Source organism: Trematosphaeria pertusa (genome assembly GCF_010094035.1).
Source record: "Trematosphaeria pertusa strain CBS 122368 unplaced genomic scaffold BU26scaffold_9, whole genome shotgun sequence".
Lineage (NCBI taxonomy): Eukaryota > Fungi > Ascomycota > Dothideomycetes > Pleosporales > Trematosphaeriaceae > Trematosphaeria > Trematosphaeria pertusa.
In genome coordinates, this window is record NW_022987220.1 from 1,388,445 (window position 1) to 1,402,792 (window position 14,348).

The window sequence follows — 14,348 nt, forward strand, 5'->3', positions numbered from 1 at the left end:
GGGAGGTTGATGGAGAAAAGAGAATGGGTCTCGAGAACAGAATAGATCTTCTGCGCCGTGGGTTCTTGTTCAAAAGCTGCCGTTGTGTTGGACGAGTTCGCGATCAAGGGTTTCAAAGCCGTCTCGACCGACACGCGCGATCTTCGTCGTTTCTCTACAAAATCTAGATCCGGGTCTTCAGGCAGCTTCTCTCCGTAATCATCGACACAAGCCCACAGGACGCTGATAAGGGAGTCCAAGCCTTGACCCGACTCCTTGAGCTTTCCAAGAACCAAAGATACCTTCTCGGCCACACTCGCTAGTGTGGAGTTTGGTGCGTCCACGGAGCCTCTGTAGTAGCTTCTAATCCGTAACTTACGTTCCTTTGTTAGGGAAAAGTCGTCACTAGGCCCTCCACCACGGGCCACCCGGCGTAAGAATTTGAATTCTTGCCGGCGTGTCGTCCAATCTGGCACCCAGGATGGATATCCTTCCTGTTTGATAGGGCCAAAGCCGGCTAGATGCGTGAACATCTCCAGTGGTCGTCCAAGAAAATCGTCATAGTACGCCGAAGTGACTCGGGTATAGGTCTCTGGCCAGCTAGACTCGTAGTCAAGATTCAATCCCGTGTCCTGTGCGAGACCAAGTAGAGAAAAGATACGGTCTTCCGGTAGGGAGCATTCTGAAGCGTGGAAGGACCAGAGCAGCTTACTTAGAGTCGCAGCATTCATGGTCGGCGAGTCGAAAGACATCACCATGGACAGCGCATCGCGTGCCTCTTGGCAAAAACGTACGCGAGCACGATCAAGGAGAAAGACACCGCGCTTAAACCAAGCCCAGAGGATCTTGTGCCTGCCGCAGCGAACGACAACCTGATGGTTCAATGCGCATTCCTGAACGATCCAACGACGGCTAAACCATTTGCGGGAGAAGAAGGAGTCGATATAAGCTTCGTAGTTCCCGCCAAAAACTCGCCCCAGGATGTCCAGGACCGGTTCATACTCCTCTGTTGGGTGCAGTCGCAGCGCTGCAATTGCTCTGAGCCCGGCGAAGAGCCTGACTTCAGGATCAGCCTTATCTGTCTCCCCCAGCCAGACATGCACTTTCATAGCGCATTGGTACACTCTTCCCATTCGCCGCACCTGCTCAGTTTTCTCTTCCAGATCCTGCTGATTCAGACAGAGAGCATCCACCCAGATTCGACGAGGTCTGCCGGCCCTCCTGAGATATCGAAGCATGGTGTCGACGTTTCGAGTAACCCCCCTGGTGAAGGCATCGTCACAGATGATTGAATGGGTCGGCGTCGGATCGCCCCAGCAGTAGGAAACTGCCTCGTAGCCTTGCGTCTCGGTCTCCCCGAAGAGCAGCGCCTCCTGGTCTGCATGGACAATCCTGACCCGTATGGGGGCCGCAAAGTCTTCAGCGGGATGTAGGACTAGAATTCGGACGGTACTCGCGCTTTCCAGAGGCTGGTAGCGGTATGTCGGTAGGCTGCTCATATTGGGTGATTCTTTGACAGGGTAGGAAGCAAACAGGGCCGCTGACCGCAGGGCCGGACACAAAAGGGAGGATTTCAGGCTCGCTAACAGCGCTTGCGTCTGCTACACGGAGCGCAGAATGAATTGGATATGGGTCGTGACGATGGGAAGAGCAAAGGCTGAGTTAGTGGCAGGAACGGACAAGGCTGAAATTTCAGCCTCACATCTCGTCGGTCAAGGCGATTGGTCATCCCAACACCCCCATGTTAGCAGGTACCAATTGGACGCCATCTGCGAATCCAAATGGTTTGGATCGATGAGGTTCAGGAGTTGTAGTTCGAACACTATGGCCACCGTTGCTGGTGCTCGCTGTTCAAGGCCCTAGGAACGAAAGCAGTTGAATATCCACGCTAATCAACTTTGTAGGTCCTCTGCCATTCGGGGGTGTCATCAATAATGACGGCGGGGGAATCTCCGGCCAAGCAGAAGTCTCCGACTCTCCCATCCGAAGAGGGGACTGGAATCGGAACATGGTCCGAGCGCAAGCTTCCCCTCTTCAACCCTCGAGATCCCTCCCGAGATCTCCACATCGGCCCGGTCTCCAACTGCCGTCCTTGCGATGCGACAGGCAGCGTCGGGAGTGCCTCAACTAGCCCTGTCTCTAGGAGGTAGGACCGCAATGGCCAGACTCCTTTCGCCTCGAATCTTTCGTCATCCTCGTTCTTTGCGCCGGCAGGAAGACGCGACAGCGTTCAACCCCGCACCAGTCCTACGCCCCGCGCATACAAATTCACATTGAGCCTTCCAAACTCTCAGTTGTTGAATTCTTCAAATTCTTGACGGAATAGCAGATCAACGAGATGGCCACCGACACATCCTACACCGTCCCGCTCCTCATCAACGGCAAAGAGGTAATCACCTCGACCACCTTCCCCGTAACCTCGCCTTCCTCGCACCAGCAGATATGGAGCGCCTCGTCTGCCTCTCTCGGAGATGTCAAATCCGCAATCTCGGCTGCCCAAGGCGCGTTCCCAGCATGGGCGAAGATGAAGCCGGCCAAGCGTCGGGACATCCTGCTCAAGGCCGCCGAGCTCTTCCAGGCACGCGGGGAAGAATTTGGAGGATATATGATGCAGGAGACCGGAGCAGCGCCCGCATTCAGCGCAGGATTCAATGTGCCGCTCGCGGCAGAGATGTTCAGGGATGTGGCTGGGAGGTGCAGTACGATTATGGGCAACATACCGACTTGTGCGGAGGACGGAACCAGTGCGCTGGTGGTCAAGGAGCCGTTTGGTGTTGTGCTGGGCATTGCACCTTGGTGAGTAGACCACGGCGGTCTTTCTCGAAGCGCAGCTGACAATCGAAGGAATGCCCCGTACATACTCGGCCTGCGCGCCGTTCTCTACGCCCTCGCCGCTGGCAATACATGCATCCTGAAAGGCTCGGAGCTCTCGCCACGCTGTTTCTGGGCGATTGGTACAATCTTGAACGAGGCTGGCCTTCCGGCAGGTGCATTGAACGTGCTATATCACCGCCCAGAAGATGCGGCGCAGATCACCACAGCTCTCATCGAACACCCCGCGATAAAGAAGGTCAACTTCACCGGCTCTACGGCAGTGGGCCGCATCATCGCGCAGACAGCGGGCAAACACCTCAAGCCCGTGCTGATGGAGCTTGGAGGCAAAGCCAGTGCAATCATTCTCGATGACGCAGACCTGAAGAAAGCCGCGACCCAATGTGCGCTAGGCTCGTTCCTTCACTCCGGACAGATCTGCATGGCTACCGAGCGCATCCTCGTACACAAAGACGTCAAGGCGCAATTCATCGAAGCTTTCAAAGGCGCCTCAGAAGCCATCTTCGGCGACGACAAGCCCGCGCCGGTCCTCGTACAATCCGCGGGCGTCGACAAGAACAAGCGCTTGATCACGGAAGCCGTCAAGGCCGGCGCCAAGGTCGTACACGGTGACCACGAGAAGCACGAACCGCATCCAGAGACCAACGAGGTTTCGAAGACGAGGATGAGGCCTATCATCGTAGATGGTGTGAACAAGGACATGGAGCTGTATCACACGGAGTCGTTTGGGCCGTCGGTATCGGTTATTGAGGTTGCGAGTGAGGAGGAGGCGATACAGATTGCGAATGACACCGACTATGGGTTGACTGGGGCTGTGTTTACGGAGAATTTGGCGAGGGGGATTAGGATTGCTAGGCAGATCGAGAGCGGGTAAGTTCAGAGCGTAACCTGAGAGAGAGTCGGAGAACTGACAACAGTAAAGTGCTGTTCATATCAACGCGATGACTGTTCACGACGAGACGAACCTTCCGCATGGTGGCGCGAAGATGAGCGGCTGGGGTCGCTTCAACGGCAGCTGGGGAATCGAGGAGTTCCTGAGGTTGAAGACGATTACTTATCAAGAATAGGTTTGTCGTATGATATGCTGTCAAATGAAATTGTACGAGCAACTTATAAAGACTTGGATGCCTTACTTGGAAGAAGCGGCACGATGCCTCTAGAGTCAATTTCAACCCATCTGTTGTCATGCCTCGACTCCACTTTGATTCTCTACATCCCATCTCATTCTAGTTCTTCTATGATTGTATATGCACGTGGAAGAGCCATCCGGAATCATTTCAGTCCGCTCCCCATTCCTTGTCCAGTCATTAATGTGGAGTCAGCAGCCCCTCATCAGCAGGGTCTATAGTATAAATGCATCCTCCGGCTTCGTGCTTTTCTCTTCTTCTTCTCCACACAAAGCAGGGAAGTCATCTCTAAAAGATATGTACACCAGAATGATGTGGGCTCCACTGTCGAAGCCCTTCAAAACGACTTGCCGCCTGACTGATGGGGCCCCTAAAGATTAAGAGGAGGGTACGAACATGCTATGGCAGCAGCGCGATCTTTGAATAGACATGGCTTTCCCAAAATCCGAGAAGCAAATTTCTCAGGTGTCGAGCAGTGTCCTGGATCCCGAGTGGACAAGATGACTTCACGATGGGGTGTTCTGCGGCTCCCAAAACGCAGCTATTGCTATCTCATTGGTTCTCTTTTCCCCCTATCCAAAGACGACGCGAAAGTTACACAGCATACTCTTATGGCCACGACGGTCGGAAGTCCTTTATGATGCTTCCGATGGCGGTCGCTTTGAAAACAGAAGGAAGACGTAGTTAATGGGGTGGCGATGGGAAGTGGGAGAAGGCGTTGATGTTTGCGCTCTCTCCTCCTCGTTTCCTCTGGACTGGACTGCACGCGGCACCGCACGCGATCAAAAGGGCAGTCAAGACCCTTGATGGCTTTGTCGTCGCGGGATTCTGAGACTAGCTTCGCAGGCAAACATGGCGTCTTCCAAAATGGCGTAGCGAACATCCGATGTTGGGGAGAGACCTGCAAGGAAATATATTAAAAACAACCTTGGGAGATAAAGGCAACGAAGGAATACATTCATGTAGTGGAAAAACTGAGCAGCACTGATGATGCATTCGCGCGCGCATCGTGGCGTGACCTCTCCAAAAAGAACCGAAAGACGAAACATGGACTTGGTGTGCTTTCCCCTCCGCCCCTCCGTATTCCCAAGGTCCTTAGATCTACACAATCTGAATTCATTCGACGAAAAGCCCCAATCCCGAGTATATGTCCCTCGCCGTTCCAAAAGGAATAGAGGAAGTGGTACGTGGAGCGAAGTCTCCCCTCAGCCCAGCTTATGGACTTCCGACCTTCCCATCCACCCTCATTCTTTATTCTCTTCCACGGACCAACCCAGCACCGTACGCATCAAAGTTCGCCAACGACATCGGTAATGAGAACCGCGTTTCGTGGCTTTCAAAACGCAGTTCAAGGCAAACCATGACAGCGCAATACATATGGATATCGCGGTCATATGTCCGGCCTAGAGCGAGCTCTGCAGCCATGCCTGAAGCGAAAGCCGCGTACCCGGCTCCGTATGCGGAAGCAGGCATGCTGAGGACGAGAAGTGGATCATCTGCGGCTGGATGACTTGTCTGAGGAGGTCGGAGTCATCTGCTCAACTGCAAGCACCGAGACTGCTCTGCGATGTGTCTTCTTCATTCTTCAAACGCCATTCGCAATATCCATGCCTTCTTTGGACCGAAACTCCAGCGTCCGACATCCATGCGCCTTTAGCGTCGAGAACCACACTCAACACTCCCTCGTGGGGCGCTGCTTTCGGCAAGCTCATGATTAGAAGTGGCGGAACTCAATCGCATGGTTTCTCTCTCCCCCACAGTGGGTTCTACCGGGGTCTGAATGTCTATAAACTCCACTGAAACGACGGAATGGGGAAGAACCGGGTCTGACTCTGAATTGGTCATGGAGAAGATGCATGTGACTTTCGGAATTGGCGAGAATCACACACCATGTCGACTAATGTGGAAGATTGTCCGGGGTGACCGAGAGGCATCTAACCAAGAACGAGCATGGATACCCTAGCGTCTCGAAAGCGCTATATCTTTAAAGGACGAGATATATGCTCTCACGACTCTCCTACGCCTGACAGATGGAACTAAAGTTACCGACTGCGATGGTCGTGGCTGGTGATGGCCAGAAGCTCTCGAGACCAGAGACCATGCTCCCTATCGAAAATCAACTCCTCAGACGCCCATGGGGCAGCGTCTCCAATCCTACTCAAGAAGTATGCGTAGTGCTGGCACCTTCTGTCCGTCTTAGCGCCCGGCCGACCCACGGATTAAAAGATACGAGCACGCTTACGATGGGACTCCTATTCTCCCCTCTCTCCCTCCTTCGTATCTCTACAACCCAGGCCAATGCAATTATATCGGAACTGCGGTGGATCAATTTGAGTAATTTAAAGGAAGCCTGCGTGTGCTGCTCCTCCTTTCCACTCTCTCCACCCCGTGGACCAAAGGATCAGGAAGATGCTGCGATGAGAAGTAGTATCAGAAGTTACAATGCACCGTCTTCATGCTTAGGATCTTCCCAAGGCCGAGGTAAATGGCGCAGCGACTCCACAAGAAGCGGACGACAAACTTCATAAGGCCGAGAAATCCTTCTTCCCGGTAACGACCAATCTTACGAGCCGTAATCCAAGCAAGTACATTCCCATGTGTCTCCTTCGCGCTCTCTCCTCTTCTTTCTCTACTCGCAAGATGGCAACGACGCCATTCATGGAACCCGCAGCCTTAAAATCCACGGTCTTTAATCTACTATACCTCCTACTCCTTTGGCCTCACTTCCTTCCCAACCGGTCTAAAATAGATTGACCCCAACCGCATGGAAACCAAGACTAAAACCAACCACGCCCTTCTCGATGCTTTTCCGACCTCTCCAATTCGACAATTGGAAAAGTGCACTCCCACAGGCTCCTCAAACACCTCCTCAACACACAACCGCGCTCGCGACACTCAAATCTCCACGGCCACCAAGCTATAGGATCAGCATAACCTCTATAGGTTGGTGACTTAAAACGAGAAAAAATCAATCAATCAAGCTATGGGACTTCTCTGCCCTGTCTTTCTCATCTCCTCAAAGTCTACAATCATTTGAGGGACTGGCGAATGAGACTTGTGGCTCCCAAGTGATGATACCTGTGGGCTATGTGCGCGTCCCTTCTCTGTCTTTCTTCACTGCATAAGTAGGCTAAAGGCGCCTTTTCACCTCGGCATAGGGAAGGGGCGCTCAAAGAAAGCACCACCAGCTCGATGGACCAGGGTCTTGGGAAAAGCGTCTGATACCGCCGTATGGAGTCGGTATGCTTCAAGGGCTGTGTGCATGGTATCACGGAGATGACCGAGCTGCGAGATCAAATACCCTACCATTATTCCTGATGGAAGATTTTGGCTCTCGGTCTCGGAATTTCCAATGCCCTGGACCAACTGTTCATGGGGCTTGTGGCTCTTGAGTTTTCACGCGGTGCGATGTGGCTGGGCTAAAGCATTCTCGGAATCTTGCGATGGGGAGTGTGGACTATAATCGAGCCTCTGTCTTAGACATGCGTCGGAATCTCTCGAGACGCCCCAGCATCAGAAATGGTGTGACGCAACCTTCAGTTCTAGCCGCAGCAGCGTCTCTCTCCCACCTCCCCCCCCAAACTGCTCCCCTCGGAACAAACTCGAATATGCCGCGAATCATGGCCTCGCTCCTCCGCCTCTCTGCCCCAGCACGCAGATCTCTCCGTTCAGGGATCGTGTCTCCACCGCTGAGCTACGGACGCCCTACAGACGACTCTCGACATATAAAACCACTCTCATCTCCTTCCCCCATCCTCACACTCACACTCCACTACCCTCGCACAGCTCTCACACGAAACTAAAAAGCACTGGACGAACTTTGAATGCGGCAGCAGAGCGAGAGCCTATGCTTAGAACAAAAGACTTGCAGTGTTGTTCCCAAGGTCCCAAAAGCCGGACTACCGACGCCAAAATAAAGCACAAATGCAGATCATGTGTGCGGTGGAGCTGTGGAAATAAAATCACCCTGAGAGAAGATACATGTGGAGTTCCGCGCGGTGGTTCCTTCATTCAAAGCGAAGTACCCGTTGAATCAAAATCGCCTAAAAGAAATGCGTATGTGGAGTTCCGCGCGGTCGCCCTTTCCATTCAAAGCGAAAGTCCCAAGCCGCCATGGAGCAGAGCAGAGCAGAGCACTCCAGAGCTAAATGCCCAACGCGCCCACATAACGAACCAACTGTTCAAGCAGCAAGAAAGGCGTCAGAGCGACGAGATGTGCCGAGAGCAAGGAAATAGACACCGATCTATAGCATCTTACCTGCCTTGCTGAATTGGCGGAAACTCGCCTCCATGTTCTGACAGCGCGACATGGAACAAATCCCCATCCAAACACTTTCACAGGCCTCCTCGTCTCCCCTCTTCAGCGAAACTCTCCCACCCACACCCATCCCACTATCCTCGCACTCAGAGATCCAAAAAAAAAACATCCAGCACCGGATCTATGTGCAACTACCACTATAAAAAACACCCTTACAGAATCATGCCGCCGTGCCAGATTCCTTCCTTCCAAGCGAGACGGAAACAGAAACAGATCTTGCAATTCACCATGTGCCCTCCCCGCCAACATCCGCTTTATGGCGATGGAGGCGCAGGATCCAAAATCCACAACGAAAGGTACAATGTGTGCGGCGCAGCAACGAGGAAGTCATTCGATCAAAACCCGCTCTACCACTACCCATTCGCGACTGAGGACGAACAGCAAGCGCATTAGCACCAATGATGGGATCCAGAACCTCGAAAACAAGGGCGAAGCAAATAATGTGTGAGGCGCAGCAACGAAGAAGCCATTCGATCAAAAACAGCAATCTAGCAATGATATAAGCGCGTCCAGCTTTTCCCCTGCTCCTATCTATCTCCGCCTCCGCCTCCGAGGACATGCTTCCAAAACCCGCGCGTGGGAATGAACTGTCGGATGGATCCCAAACGGCAAGCGGACCGGGACCGGGCGAATTAGACATCTCTGCGCAGGAGGGAAGTTCATTTGTTCATTTCCGACAGCAGGGCGAGGCGGGACCGTGAAGCCCAAGTCGTGTGATGAATTAACTGACGGTGATGCTGCTCATCGCTCTATAGTAATATTAGTACAAAACGCCAGATATCACAAAACGCTGTGCTGCGAAAGAAGCCGCTGCTGTTGCTGCTACTCTGATGTGATAGATTTGCATTCCGAAGTATAAACATGGCGGCGGCCAGCTCAGCGCTATGTATGTATGTAGAAATACTATTCGTCGCTCATCTGATCTTGTCATATTCCTTGCTCTTGTCTTAACCGCCCATCTCCTCATGCTTGATAAACTAGACAGCAGAAGACCACCAATGCCGCGCACGCAGGTACTATGCAATCTGAACCAATGGAAATCGCGGAGGAATAAGAACAATACGAAAAGATTGAACATAGTGTTAAAAGTAAAAGGAGAAACGAAACACCAAGAGCACCATGCCATGCCGAAGACCAGACAAAAACGGCAACAAAAAAAAGTACATGAAATCGGCAGGAAGCAAAAGAACTCCAGAAATGACTTTTACGCACCGGCCCTCCCGCTCTCAATAACCCCTCGTCATACTCTGTCTCCTACCCCTCTGCTCCTCCTCTTCCCCAGTGTTCCCATTCGCCCTCTGCATACTCCCGTAGTCCACCACGCCACTTCCATTCGCGCCCGGCATAAGCACCTCCCTTGCGCCCTCAGCCTCCTCTTCAATATTCTCCCGGTGGATCTTGTGGCTCTTGCGCGCCACAAAGCCAACCAACAGGATGCCGACGAATAGCGCGAGACCGAGTAGAATTATGTTGACGGGCAAAGGGTTGTTGTGGAAGCCCTTGTGGGTTATGGCGTCGAGGGCGGACTGCACAAAGTTGAAGAGGCCGGCGAGACAGATGATGAGGCCGTAGACCTTGCCGAAGGTCGCGAAGCCGAAGACTTTGGCAGAGTAGTCACTGCATAGATGTCAGAGTACATGCCTATCTAGATAGATGGGTAGGACTTACGAGACGGCGGTGTAGTAGAGGGGCCGGTAGATGACGAAGAGGCAGACATTTGCGTATGCAGCCCATGTCTGCGGAATGACGCCAAGGACCCCAATGGTTGTTGCAATGGCAACTAGAAGGGACAGGCAGAGGGTGGTGCTTGTGTTATCGAGTAACAGGCCGATGAAAGGAACGGAGATCACACCCCCAAGAGGCAGCGCCACATCGAAGAAGTTGTTGATCTCCACCGCTTTCGGTAAGCTATGGAAGAGGTACACATACTGGGACCGAATGGTGGCGACAAAGTAGTTGATCCTCAGCATCTGGATGACGGTGAAGAGCGTAATGAAAATAAACCAAGGCGTCCGCATTTGCTGTGCAGCAGTACGTCCGTGAAGCGCGCCCCACACTCCTGAAATGTTCTTCTTCTTCTCCTCTTTTTTCGTCTGCTCCGTTGCATCTTTGGTGCCAAGTAGCTCCGTGATCTGGCTAACAACGCTTTCCCGGTGCAAACGGCGTGCGTCGCGGAGTCGGCGCACAACGCTCTCGTCTTCGATTTCGTCATCGCTGTCGTGGATGGCATCGTTCACGCTCAGGTCTTCGACACCCTGGACCAATTCGCCAACGGTCTTGTAGGATGAACCAGGCATGACGAAGATCTGAACTATCAGGATATACGCCGGTACTATGAGATAGCATAGAAAGAACTTCTTGGGCGAGAAAGCCCCATTGCTACCTTGATATATCAGGCGGTAACCGAGGAACACGGCGCTGGAAGTGTCGAATGCTCCCGTGAGCAGAGCGAGGATGAGTCCGGAGTACTGCGGAAACGTATTGCTGAGCTGGAAGGACGAGATGAATATGAAAGGGCCTCCCAACGCGAGGAACAGGTAACCGGGTATGTGTCCATCGAAAGACATGTCCTCTGCGAATGCGAACAGCACCGAGCCGATCGTGATGAAGATAGCACCTATTATACCGCTAACGCGGGGCCCGAAGCGATCCAATATCGTGCCGACGGGGAGCGCAACGACGTTCGTGGAGACGGCCGCGACGGTGAACATGAGGTTGAGCCTGCCATGATATCAGCTATGGTCCTCCCGACATTGCAGCTTCCTGACCTTATCTCCTGCCCGTAGCACACCGGCACGTCCTCATCCAGCTCTTTCTCTGTGCATTGATCCCTGTATACCCCTTCCTGCAGCAGCACGGGTTTTATCGCAGCGTATCCGAAGACGACACCGGCGGCGAGGAGGCAGTATATCACGGCGAAGAGGACCTGGACTGCGGATATTAGCACTTCCTTTCCACAGGCGGAACGACGGTGTACTCACGCAATCTCTTCCACTTGGGCACCTCAAATGCGCCCACCGGCTCCTCATACGCAGGCTCCGTCCAGGTCCCCACGGGATTGAAGCTCATCTTGCGATGCCTGCTGTCCGGGCTCGCCTCTCTACTCCACGGCTGGTACTCCTCCATTGTCGTCAAACGCTCCGTCAAAGACATGCTGGGCGACCCTCTTCCTTAACCCCTCTTTCAAATAGAATTTTCCGCTAGCAGACGTATGTGCGGCGAGTCGATAGCGGCAGCTGATGCCCTCGATGATAGACCACGGTAGTCCGCGGCGTTAGCTCGAAAAGACCGTTAGGACGGACAATGACGTCGCACGATTGGCGCAGCCGTCTAATTGGCGAAGAGAATGTAGAGACGCAGATGACGGGCGCCGATGAGATTTAGAGGGAGCGTTAGGGTCAGGGTCTATATACATGGCGGCGAATTATCAGGAGCGGGGTGCGATGATGGAGGCTGCTTGGCCTGGCCGACATCGTCGAGCTGCCCGTGCGGCTGGTGTCCGGACCATTGGAACCCCCGGCCCGCGTGATCACAAGGTAGTCGAATTACGCACTGCACGACCGGAACGGCAGGCCCTGCGCCCCTCACACCCAGGCGATGGCATCATGTATCGCAGCTTACTCGAGCATTTACTCGAAGTCTTCGAGTGTTCCTCGAAGCACCTCCAATTGTGTTGAGAGATTCCACTATCGGGTTCGCGGCCGCCACAGATAGCCTCCAGCATCCCCGCCAATTGCGTGCTCGAGCGGCGCAGGGAGCTATGGCCCTAGGTTAGCACGGTCCCTCAAACTCTTCCATCGCGAATAATGGATGGAAGATAACTCGCGGAATTCATGCCGGCGGATCAAGTCTCATCATCTCCACGCTCTGTAGACGCAATCGATGTTATCGTAGGCATTCATGCCTATCCGTCACACACTGCCTCGCCCTCCGCCACCACCCTCTTGATTGTTGTCCCCTTCTGCGGCCCCACCAATCGCACGGCGGCACCAGGGAGCTCCAGAAGCTCTGGCCACACTGCATATCCGACAAATTTTCAGTTCCTTTTTGCGGGCTCCCGCAGGTTCGCTAGCCGCCGATGCACGACGAAACGAACCACTGCGGTTCTCAGCGACGGACCAACCATTGCCGTTCGTACTCATGGTACATCACTATCAAGATCTTCCAGACCATCTGCGACTGCAAAAATTTTCTATTGATTGTAGGGGTTTGCATGCTACCCGATTATGATCCATTAGGATTAGAGACATTCAATGTCTGAAAGCGGAACAGGACGCCAAAGGAATGAACAGTGAAAACGCAGGAACTCCTCCCAATGCATGTTTTTGTGTGTTTGTGTGAATGAACGGCTAGCAAATGACCGTGGTTGGCGGATCGCTCATCCTCGAGTCCTTCTCGAGAATGGTGTGCGGTGTGCGGGTATTGCTCCGGGTGCGGACGTCTAGGCCTCAACAGCCTTGGGGGCCGCGTTGGCCTTCTTGCTCTTGTAGAAGAGCGTCGGGAGCAGGGCGCAAGACGTGGTGAACAGGATGCTACATGGTATTAGCTTACGAGAAAGTAGAAAGGTGCGGTGAATGGCTTACCAAAGAGCAATGCTGAGCCCCCACACAGCCTTTGCTTGGAAGCAGTTGCTCTTGGTCACGCCGGCCCAGTGCGTGTAACCAAGCCTGTCGCCCATGACGTTGAGGTTGTCCTTGACCGAGCTGGTAAAGGCATAGGCGTACGCGGAATCGACCTGGCTGGATGCCTTCCCAATGACATAGCAGTTGAGGAAGGAGATGGGCTTGCCAACCGTGACCGCAACAACGATGAAGGCGATGAGCAGGAGGCCGTCCGCACCCGTCATGATGAGAAGGCCCAGGTTTGCCTCCGACCAGAAATAGGCAACGCTGACAAGGACGTAGAGAGTGGCGATGCAAGTCTACCATGTGGTTAGCGAAGCTGAAGCGCTTCAGATAATTGCACGTACCACGCTGAGAGTTCCGACGAACTCCTTAGGAGCCTCGATACCAGTCGCAACGATGTTGGAAATGAAGTTGGAGGTGATGCCGATGATAACAATCATGGAGATGACCTGCATGATCCGGACCAGCAGGAAGGTCTTGCTCAAGGGCATAGCTCCGTAGCTTGGGACAGGCATGATGGCTGATGGTTTGTTTTCTGGCTGCTGAAGAACGCTGAGGCTGGAAAGACGGTCGTTAAGAATGGACTGTCGTAAAGGTCGGCTGAAGTGCGTGATGTAGCAATGAATGGACCGTGGTCTGCCAGCAGATGAAAAGAACGCTTGTGGACAGATGACTTTTGATTGAATGAATGAGGCCCGACCAGGAGACAAGGAGACAATGAAATAAAGGAAAAGAGAAAAGGAAACTCGTGAAGTGGAGTTGTAGGTAGGTTGGATGCTGAGATGTTTGATGATGACCTTGACGGTACCTCCAGCGCCTCTTAAATACCTGAGATCTTGCTCTCTGCGTCAACCAGATCATTCGTTAATCAGATGGCTGAAGCGCATTGCTATTCTCGCCATCCGTCTGTCTGAACTTCATTCGTTTCATGGGATCTCGAGTAGTCGCTCGTCGTGCCAATGAGAGGCGAGAAGCGCGATGCTTCAGAAAATGTCCGAAATAGGCGAGATGTGGCACGGACGTATAGCGGCGGCTACAGCATGACACGGCCCTGTCAAACGGCAACTGCAGTTCGACCGAAGCCACTCAGGAACAAGAGATCTCAAACGGGCCTGAAGGATCTGAAGCCACAGATCGCTTCATGAATCCGGTGGACGAGAGTTGTCGATGCGGCTCCTGTGTTTGCTTCCGCGGTCCCACTTCAGCTCTCCGACTAGCATCGCGCGCGGGAGCTATGCTTAGTACGCCTGGAAGTGTTGAGGCTCAATCAGAGCCTCTGAAGCACCGTAGACTGTTCGACTTGGCGCTCAGGTACGTGTTGCTCAAGGAACGCTGGGAAGATAACAGGGCAGCTGCAGGATGGCCGTCAATGCTCGACGATTGAGCAGGCTGCTTCTCGTGTGTATTGGCGCGTTCTTTCGCACTTCTGAGTCGTGAGGGTTTTCCAGAGGAAAGTACAGGCTACTT

At 53.3% G+C, this 14,348-nt stretch overlaps 6 protein-coding genes across 6 annotated transcripts; 2 read left to right on the forward strand and 4 right to left on the reverse strand.

Moving 5' to 3' along the window:
• Nucleotides 1-608: 608 nt before the first annotated feature.
• Nucleotides 609-1,478, reverse strand: BU26DRAFT_430036 (HET-domain-containing protein; the record flags this gene model as incomplete). The annotated part of the gene is made up of 1 exon (XM_033823852.1): nt 609-1,478. A coding segment is annotated over one exon (870 nt), but the record flags the coding sequence as incomplete, so codon positions are not given.
• A 477-nt stretch (nt 1,479-1,955) lies between these two features.
• On the forward strand, nt 1,956-3,991 carry BU26DRAFT_520665 (aldehyde dehydrogenase). The gene is made up of 3 exons (XM_033829338.1): nt 1,956-2,775; nt 2,824-3,681; nt 3,734-3,991. Exons 1-3 carry the CDS (start codon nt 2,318-2,320, stop codon nt 3,876-3,878), a joined length of 1,461 nt encoding a protein of 486 aa, XP_033682548.1. The 5' UTR covers nt 1,956-2,317; the 3' UTR covers nt 3,879-3,991.
• Nucleotides 3,992-5,968: 1,977 nt separating this feature from the next.
• BU26DRAFT_597505 (uncharacterized protein) lies at nt 5,969-6,838 on the forward strand (the record flags this gene model as incomplete). Its single annotated transcript, XM_033835004.1, has 1 exon — nt 5,969-6,838. The coding sequence occupies one exon, from the start codon at nt 5,969-5,971 to the stop codon at nt 6,464-6,466; it is 498 nt and encodes a 165-aa protein (XP_033682549.1). The 3' UTR covers nt 6,467-6,838.
• A 1,492-nt stretch (nt 6,839-8,330) lies between these two features.
• Nucleotides 8,331-9,020, reverse strand: BU26DRAFT_349380 (uncharacterized protein). Its single transcript, XM_033822433.1, has one exon. It carries the CDS (start codon nt 8,894-8,896, stop codon nt 8,480-8,482), a length of 417 nt encoding a protein of 138 aa, XP_033682550.1. The 5' UTR covers nt 8,897-9,020; the 3' UTR covers nt 8,331-8,479.
• A 57-nt stretch (nt 9,021-9,077) lies between these two features.
• BU26DRAFT_459802 (MFS general substrate transporter) lies at nt 9,078-11,702 on the reverse strand. Its single transcript, XM_033825017.1, has 4 exons — nt 11,238-11,702; nt 11,025-11,187; nt 9,925-10,977; nt 9,078-9,873 (listed from the first exon to the last, which is right to left on the reverse strand). Exons 1-4 carry the CDS (start codon nt 11,407-11,409, stop codon nt 9,483-9,485), a joined length of 1,779 nt encoding a protein of 592 aa, XP_033682551.1. The 5' UTR covers nt 11,410-11,702; the 3' UTR covers nt 9,078-9,482.
• Nucleotides 11,703-12,576: 874 nt separating this feature from the next.
• On the reverse strand, nt 12,577-13,525 carry BU26DRAFT_349407 (uncharacterized protein). Its single transcript, XM_033822434.1, has 3 exons — nt 13,226-13,525; nt 12,840-13,177; nt 12,577-12,788 (listed from the first exon to the last, which is right to left on the reverse strand). Exons 1-3 carry the CDS (start codon nt 13,394-13,396, stop codon nt 12,698-12,700), a joined length of 600 nt encoding a protein of 199 aa, XP_033682552.1. The 5' UTR covers nt 13,397-13,525; the 3' UTR covers nt 12,577-12,697.
• Between the last annotated feature and the right edge of the window lie 823 nt (nt 13,526-14,348).

What these genes read in the sequence shown, in the direction of transcription:
- BU26DRAFT_349380 (XM_033822433.1), bottom strand. Translation starts at nt 8,896, where the DNA reads ATGTCTAATTCGCCCGGTCCCGGTCCGCTTGCCGTTTGGGATCCATCC.
- BU26DRAFT_520665 (XM_033829338.1), top strand. Translation starts at nt 2,318, where the DNA reads ATGGCCACCGACACATCCTACACCGTCCCGCTCCTCATCAACGGCAAA. An exon ending in GTGCTGGGCATTGCACCTTG is followed by an intron (nt 2,776 to 2,823) that starts GTGAGTAGACCA and finishes TGACAATCGAAG; the next exon opens with GAATGCCCCGTACATACTCG. An exon ending in GCTAGGCAGATCGAGAGCGG is followed by an intron (nt 3,682 to 3,733) that starts GTAAGTTCAGAG and finishes ACAACAGTAAAG; the next exon opens with TGCTGTTCATATCAACGCGA.
- BU26DRAFT_349407 (XM_033822434.1), bottom strand. Translation starts at nt 13,396, where the DNA reads ATGCCTGTCCCAAGCTACGGAGCTATGCCCTTGAGCAAGACCTTCCTG. An exon ending in TCGTCGGAACTCTCAGCGTG is followed by an intron (nt 13,178 to 13,225) that starts GTACGTGCAATT and finishes ACCACATGGTAG; the next exon opens with ACTTGCATCGCCACTCTCTA. An exon ending in GGGCTCAGCATTGCTCTTTG is followed by an intron (nt 12,789 to 12,839) that starts GTAAGCCATTCA and finishes AATACCATGTAG; the next exon opens with CATCCTGTTCACCACGTCTT.
- BU26DRAFT_459802 (XM_033825017.1), bottom strand. Translation starts at nt 11,409, where the DNA reads ATGTCTTTGACGGAGCGTTTGACGACAATGGAGGAGTACCAGCCGTGG. An exon ending in TGCTACGGGCAGGAGATAAG is followed by an intron (nt 10,978 to 11,024) that starts GTCAGGAAGCTG and finishes ATATCATGGCAG; the next exon opens with GCTCAACCTCATGTTCACCG. An exon ending in CTCTACTACACCGCCGTCTC is followed by an intron (nt 9,874 to 9,924) that starts GTAAGTCCTACC and finishes ACATCTATGCAG; the next exon opens with TGACTACTCTGCCAAAGTCT.